At 37.8% G+C, this 7,723-nt stretch overlaps 1 protein-coding gene across 1 annotated transcript; it reads left to right on the top strand.

Moving 5' to 3' along the window:
* Window positions 1-932: 932 nt before the first annotated feature.
* Window positions 933-6,896, top strand: LOC139968098 (protein FAM136A-like). The gene is made up of 3 exons (XM_071972455.1): window positions 933-1,179; window positions 3,652-3,792; window positions 5,048-6,896. The coding sequence occupies exons 1-3, from the start codon at window positions 1,072-1,074 to the stop codon at window positions 5,240-5,242; spliced, it is 444 nt and encodes a 147-aa protein (XP_071828556.1). The 5' UTR covers window positions 933-1,071; the 3' UTR covers window positions 5,243-6,896.
* The last annotated feature ends 827 nt before the right edge of the window (window positions 6,897-7,723 follow it).

Below are 7,723 nucleotides of genomic sequence, written 5' to 3'. Positions count from 1 at the left end.
CACACCCCTCTGCCTTTGTCCCTCCCCAGTTTATTCCCTACCCTGTGCCTTTAATCCTCTCTTTGTCCATCCACTGTTTATCTCCTACCAGTGGCGTAGGAAGGTACTTTTGAGTGGGGGGGGGGGGGGCTGAAGACTGATGGCCGACCTGGGGGAGGGGTCTAAGGGGAGGGGGTGTCCCCCTCCCCTTTGGATTTTTTTTGCATTTCCAGGTGGCCTCAGATGCAATTTGGTGCAATATAGCACACTTCAACACCCACTCCATTTTGTAAATAATTTTGCATTTTCACCTGGCCTTAGATGCAATTTGGTGCTCCAAATGAGATTTTTTTCTGATTTGGAAATGAAAAAGGGGTTTTCTGACTTGCGGAGCGGGGGGCGGAATGATACTTCCGCCCCCCCATATTTTTCACTGGGGGGCTGGCGCCCCCCCCCCCCCAGCCCCCCGGTTCCTACGCCCTTGTCTCCTACCTCTCCTCTTCCCCTGTTGCTTTCTTCTCACCATCCCTTGTCTACTTATAATCCCCTTTCATCTATCTCATTGAGTTCACCGTGCTCATTAACCTGTCTGTATTCTTTTCGTGTTTTTGTCCCCTCTGTTACTGTAACTTGTCATTTAGCCTCTGAAGAAGATCCTGCTAGGATAGAAACGTCAGGCCAACTTACTTTTACACACAGTATTTAGAATGCAACAGGTTCAAATGCAAATTAAAGTATTTTCTACGTGAAAACACAAGAAATGTTAATAATGCACCAACTGCACAATATTTTGAATTTAACCCATTAAAAGCAATTTTGATTACTCAGTGTAAATCATAAAATGTGACACGGTGAAGCTGAAACTCTGCATACCCTTCTGTAAAATGCATTGGACCATATTGCGTAATCGACACATGGGCTCGTGTGTACTTTGTGGATGTACAAAACTAACAACTCCCTGCTTGCGAGTACGAAGTGTGAAAAAATGATCGGGTTGTAGCATTTAGTACACATTTCGATTAGGTTCATGTTATTATCGGATATAATATTCAACATAACAATTGTTTACTTCTCGAATTCCACAACTGCAAAATGGGTGAACCTATCTCAGCGGCTCTACAAGCTAGTCGGGCGAAAGTCGACGAATCTGTTTCACGAATGGTTGATGATATTGACAGAAGTGTTTTTCGTAAAATGCAGGTAGGCCTAACTTCCCTAAGGCTTTGTACTACTACTACTAGTACTACTAGAAGTAGGCCTAACTTCACATGCAAACTCTGATTACTATACGTACATAGCCAAGACTACACTATTGTTTTGCTTCCCGTGAATAACCTAAGCCTAGCCAAACAAGGCTTAACAAAACACAATTGATAATAAACTTAAGGGAAGCTACCTAAATCATTGCCATTGTTCAAGTACTGCAGTCAAGTACTAATGCCGGTTTTAATGTAGTTCTCACACTAACAGGCCTAGATGGCACATAAATGGATGCCATTGCCAGGGTAGGTAGGAAAGCTGACAAATAAGGCTAAACTGCAGCTGATTTTAGGGTGTTACTAAAACGAATGACAATTGCGTTACACATAACGAATGACAATATGTTTTACACACTAAAAAATTGAGTTGACTAAAACGAATGACAGTAATGACAGCACAGACATTTGCTTCAACCGTGTATCACAGTTCAGACTTCGTGGGTATCTAGATCTAGTAATGTACGGACAAGATAAAAACGCACCTTATAGTTTAGCGAAATTGTAAGTTTGATTTTATTAATTGTTAGAAACTAAAAATACTATAATCTTGAAACGGCTCCAGTTATCTTTAATATAAATCTACAGAGGTAAAAAGCACAGCACTCAAGCGCATTCTCACACAAGAACTTTCCCTGTGGTTTCTATCCGTAAATTACACCAAAACCCTGCAACCACGTAACATGCGATTTTCCTCAAATCATTTTTGCGCAGAAAACCAAAAACCGCATTTACTCCACTCCGTTAATCATTCTATCTCCGCTCACCACTGTCCTTCGTTGTCATTCGTTGTCATTCGCTGTCATTCGCTGTCATTCGCAAATGATAATTAACCCTGTACAAAGTCAATTGTCATTCGGTCATTCGCTGTCATTCGTTTTAGTTTGTCCCCTGATTTTAGCACATATTTTGACTCATGATATCTCCATTCATGATTAGTAGTCAATGTGTAGTCATTAGTATTACCATGCAGCTTAGGCCTAGGTCTAATCACCAATTGCAGTCATTGTTAGTTGTGACACCAGACCTAGTCTAGGCTATACCAAATGAGGTACAGTGTCCAGCATTAAATGGTGGTGATTCTTTATCATTTCTTTGTTGGCAATGCCATTCAGAAGCCACATGAGCATGGCAAGGTGCAATAGGGCCTAGGCTCTGCACAGAAGGAGCGTAAGACTTTGAATTGGCAAATCTTTTCAGTATTTGGTCTTATACGCCTGCAGAATACATCAATGTTTATGCACTTTGATGTGCAATTTTCATAGAAACATCTCACCTTGAGTTGACAAGGCACCATTTTGGTACATGTATACTACTATGGTGCAGTGTACTTTATGAGTGGATTGTACTTAAAACTCACAAGGGTGGCTTTTGAAGAGTTAGAAATATAAATGCAAGGTAACATTTTGTGTTTTTAAGAGTAAGATATTCCTACTATATTTTAAATGGTGAAAACTCTTTCAAAATCACCCAAATCCAAACACAGCCCCTCTTTATTGACCTCATAAAACTTCCCACTAGCTTGATACTTGAGAAATTACTCCTTAGCCTAGTTACGTTTTGTTTGGAAGTGGATTAAGGAATCACTAAATGCTAGCAATATAGGCTGGACAGTCCATGAATTCAGGAATACTAAATGTTAGCAATATAGGCTGGACAGTTCTTCAAATCAGTGCAGTCTTCTATCCGACATGACCTCTTGCTAGATGTATGACTTTCATTCCTAATAAAAGGATTTGAAGGAAACCCACATATTTAGCATTCTGTATCCCAGGAATCATACAGCTACTTGTTGGAAAACTCTATTTGTGTCTGTACTGTACCGGCTGCCACATCCAACTGCATACATGCATTTACCCCTGCAAACCAAGTACTACCTCTCTACAATTAATTTGATGCTTTTCAGCGTCATTATATCAGCATTATTATCTATGGTTTGCATTTATAAGTAATTAACATCTTGATCTGCATGTTTTCCCACATGTATGGTTCGTGGGTACAGTAGCATCTCATGTCATCTTGTCATTTCATCTCCTCAGGTTGTCGCCATTTCATCCTAGTTGATGTCATGTCAGTGGTCCCCCTAGAGCAATATCTGAATATCGGGAAGGCTTGACGTATCATCTGAGCTTTCATGCTGTATATGTAATTTTTCATTAGAAACTTACCTTACTAGAGTTTTTGTACATGTCATAAATCTGATTAAGATATTAGGAACCTTCAGGGCAACTTACTAAAGGTCGTCTAACAGTCATGTGGGACTACCAACATTCTGGACGACCAAACCCAGCTTTTGAGGTCATCCTAGGGACAAATAGTTGTTTGTAAATAAACATTAAACTAAATACCCCAAAATATATGTACACATAACCATATTTTCATTGTTTTGAACAACTTGTTTGTTAATTTTCCACAGAGAGAAATGTACCTTTGTAGTGCCAGATGTTGTGAAAATCCTCAATATCAAATGAGTGATGTCCAGTCGTGTGCAGAGAGATGCTCTCAACCAATTCAGCAAGGACAAAATTACATACAACAGGAACTCAATGATTTTCTAGTAAGTTAAGCACACTAATATTATAAAGGGATCGTGGATCTGTAGAGGTTGCTTGGAAGAACACAAGAAATTATAAATCCTGAGGTCACAGGTTCAATTTCTTTCAAGCCAGAAATGTTATTTTCTTCAAATAACTTTACCTAAAGGTTATGTTTTGGTCAAGAAATGTTGTCTCAAACACCGGCAGTGCTTTTGTAGGGGGTTCTGTTGCTTGACAATGACCTTATGCATGTAAAGTAGTCATACTATCCTGAAGCTAGTAAAGATGGCCGCTTCATATATTACAGAGTCATATCTGGTAGTTTGTTGGAGAGGCAGGTTTGCTCTTTTGACTGCAGTTCCAGACACAGGTGTAACAGTCAGAAATTACACGAGACAGCCGACACACTCTTCTAATATTCCGTCCTGGATGTGTGACTGAGTTGATACATATAGAGCTTAAAGCGACTCAACGTTGCTATTATATGATGTCATTCCTCAAACCTGGAATGTTAACTTGTATTCTTCGATCACCATTATTTGCAGTGTTAACTTTTAAAGAATGACTGCATGCAGAAATTGATTGTTGAGTTATGTCATAGTCTCAACAAAAAAGAGGAAAGAATGCATTGTTGGGAACATTTCTTACAGTTGTCAAGATGCTCTTCTTTAAGAGATAATTTGAAATATTTGGAATGTTACTTTTGAGGGGCAAACCATTGATGATAACTTTGGCTCTGGAAATTGTTTTCCATATTTTAAACTACATCAGAACAATTTTTTTGCTTAAAGTCATTTTTGGTTTCCCGAAAGTTAGAACTGTAGAGTAACTCTTAGCCGACCTTGCAAAATTGTGTGGGGGACAGCAGATTGCAAAGTTGTATACATGTATTGTGGATCGCAAAGTTGGTAATTAATATTACGGTTAGACTCGTCCAGCACAGCAGCATGAAGAAACATACTCAAAGCCGAAGCCAGAGTGAATTAATCAGGTCCTAAATCCACAGTCTATGTATGCTAAGTTCTTCAATACCACCCTCATTTCTTTTTGGGAAACATTTCATAGTGTAGTTTTGATTTGGATATAATGGATCTTTGTGATGCAGAGGTTCCAGGATCCAGGATGAAATTATTTAAACCGACATTAATTCGAAGATTTGGGCAAGCCGACAGGCAAAATTTACCAGACAAAAGTCTAGGAAATGCATTTATTTAATCTCCTTTCTCTCTTTGCAAATTTACTCATGTGATGTCACAATTCTCTTTTGTTTGGTAGGACCGGCTTCAACGGTGTGGCATGCAGTGCCAGGATGATATAAAAGATAGACTGGGGGCATCAGTCGGAGGAGCTCAGACAGACAAACTGAAGCAAGAACTCGAAGGCTGTCTAATAAAGTGCACTGAAAAACATCTAGGATTGCTACCGACGATGTCAAAACGTATGAAAGCAAATTTACAGGGCACCAGTTGAGAATTATCATTATCGTAGAGATTCCTGAAAGGGAGAGAAACCTTATGTGACAGGTACATGCAGAACAAGTGGATCTTTGATGTATCCAAGAAATTAGCTGATGAATAAAAACTGGTGCCACCGCATGCTTATGAAATTTGTGGTCAACCCAGAAATGTTCTACAAATTGCCATATATATCTTCACCATTTAAATTTGATTTTAACAAAGATGATAATTGATAGTTATACTATTTGCTCTTGCTTTAAATGAATCATTCAGGTCAGTTTACAAGTTTCAACATCTCCATTTGGAGTAATTTCTGATCTATCGGATAACAGTGACTACATTTTAGTTGTTTCTTAGAAGGATAGTTCAGGGCAAATTTTATATTTGGTTGTTGAAAGAGGAACACATTGTAAGCATCATTGTGCAATTTGTAGCCAATTCCTACATAGCTTGTTTGAGACACTGATACGTACTTCAAAATGTTGCAATCTGTACAAGTGAGTGGACTTGAAGCAAACATGTGATGTCATAGTTGAACAGTTAGACCATAATGCTTTGTGTTTACTTTATGTTTTCACTTTTTTTCATAATCAGTTTATCATCTTTGTTATACAAAATGCCATGGGGATGCTGTTTTGACCTAAAGATGCACATAACATTAAGCAAGTTTGCTTAGCAATAAACTCTAGCCAGTAGAAAAATCCCTGTGGTCTTGACTAATTATCATAGAAATGAATAATTTATTTTTAAATACTTCAAATTAGCATTTCATATTTAGGAATTTGAAGGAACGTAAACATGAAAAATCATCATTAAGCTTTGTGACAAAGATGCTTGTAATGAACAATGCCCAGGCTACATAAAGGATTTGCTCGGTTTGGGAGAACTGAAGACTTATAAAAGCAAATTTGACCACAAGGTCAGTGTCACTACTGTACAGTTTGGTTTATTTCTGGACCTCTACCAAATGTACATGTATAGGCAATCGCACCATTCACAACCCATTCCATCTGCATGAAGAAAACCTTAGATTCTAACCTTTGTTTACCCTAACTGAAAAATCGGTTGTTTGTTTGCGTGATATTGGCAATGTCTTCAACAATAGTTTCAATGGAGAATATGAAAAACACATGCTATGTTGAGAAACAAAAGCTGTTCTAAGCATTAATGGGAAACTGTTTGTTACAAGCAATATGGTCACATACTAAATGTACACATAAGGAAATATGAAATCATAACTTGGTCTTGTAGATCACAAATGGCATCCTTGAATGCAAAATATTGGCCTGAATGTCAAAGTTTTGTCTATTCTTTCAATATTATGTATATAAACTATTAAAAACTACTTTTGGTAGTCTTGTCATTACACAAAGCATCACCACTGGACAATTTGTACATGCATTTGTACTTGATTTTGTAAGGATTTCTCAAAGAACCACTGCAGCTACCTTCATCATGTAAGGAAGATGGCTTCCCTGAAGGTAACGTTTTGTCTCAATGTTGCAGTTGTTGTTTCTTCCAAGGTCTTCCAATGTAAGCATTTCCTGTTACAAAATCTTCATGGTTTTTCAGACCAATGGTATGGATACAAGAATAACAGCAAAGCGTGTTCAGGTTTGTTGGATATGTGAGGAAAAGTATTAAAGATATAGAAAAATGACCAAAATATTATATTTGTTTGCTTGTTTATTTTATGGCTGTTTTACCTCCTGAAAATTAGGTTCATTGACTATCAACAATAGTTTCAGTCTTCAAATGGTTTTGGTGTTCTTTCTTACAGTTAAATCAGCTGGTTGCATATCTATCACAATGATTCACTTCCAACCAGAATCACTCCAATGTTTCATATGAAACATCCCCACAAAGGTGCAAGGTAGCTGATTATTAAACAACAATGTAATATTTGTCAAGATTCTTCCTTGCAAAGAAGGCTAGAATTCGTCTGACCTATGAAACTTGTTAACAAAAGTGGATTCAGGGGCGGCGATTTGTTTCAAATATTGGGGGGGGGGGACATTTGCTTGGGTGCAGGCGCGTAGCAACTTCATCCCCAAAATTTTTGGCGTGCTTCGTGATATTTTGTATATATATTAATATATATATTTATATATATATATATATATATTTATATATATATATATATATTTATACATATATATATTTATACATATATATATTTATACATATATATATATACACATACAGGCGCGTATCCAGGATTTTGTAACCTGGGGGGGCGCAAATTACTATCAAAGCGGAGCGCCACCATTGGTTGGGGCGCAGCGCACAAGAAAATTATCTGGTTTTGATAACCCCCCAGATCACCGGAAATGGCACTTCTCAGGCTTGGAAATGACCAACCAGATGTACACTTTTGCCTGAGAACCAAGTTTTTCCCAATAATTTGTTTTCATCCATAACCTTTTTCAAGATTGACACCAGTCACACATCATGTTCGACCTCATGGCATCTCCTGTAGATCATTGCTTTTGTA

Source organism: Apostichopus japonicus, chromosome 5 (assembly GCF_037975245.1).
Source record: "Apostichopus japonicus isolate 1M-3 chromosome 5, ASM3797524v1, whole genome shotgun sequence".
Taxonomy (NCBI): domain Eukaryota; kingdom Metazoa; phylum Echinodermata; class Holothuroidea; order Aspidochirotida; family Stichopodidae; genus Apostichopus; species Apostichopus japonicus.
This window is presented reverse-complemented; position numbering and strand designations above follow the sequence as displayed.

Coding starts and splice junctions, on each gene's coding strand:
- LOC139968098 (XM_071972455.1), top strand. CDS start 1,072: ATGGGTGAACCTATCTCAGCGGCTCTACAAGCTAGTCGGGCGAAAGTC. Junction 1,180..3,651: donor GTGTTTTTCGTAAAATGCAG/GTAGGCCTAACT, acceptor AATTTTCCACAG/AGAGAAATGTACCTTTGTAG. Junction 3,793..5,047: donor AGGAACTCAATGATTTTCTA/GTAAGTTAAGCA, acceptor TTTGTTTGGTAG/GACCGGCTTCAACGGTGTGG.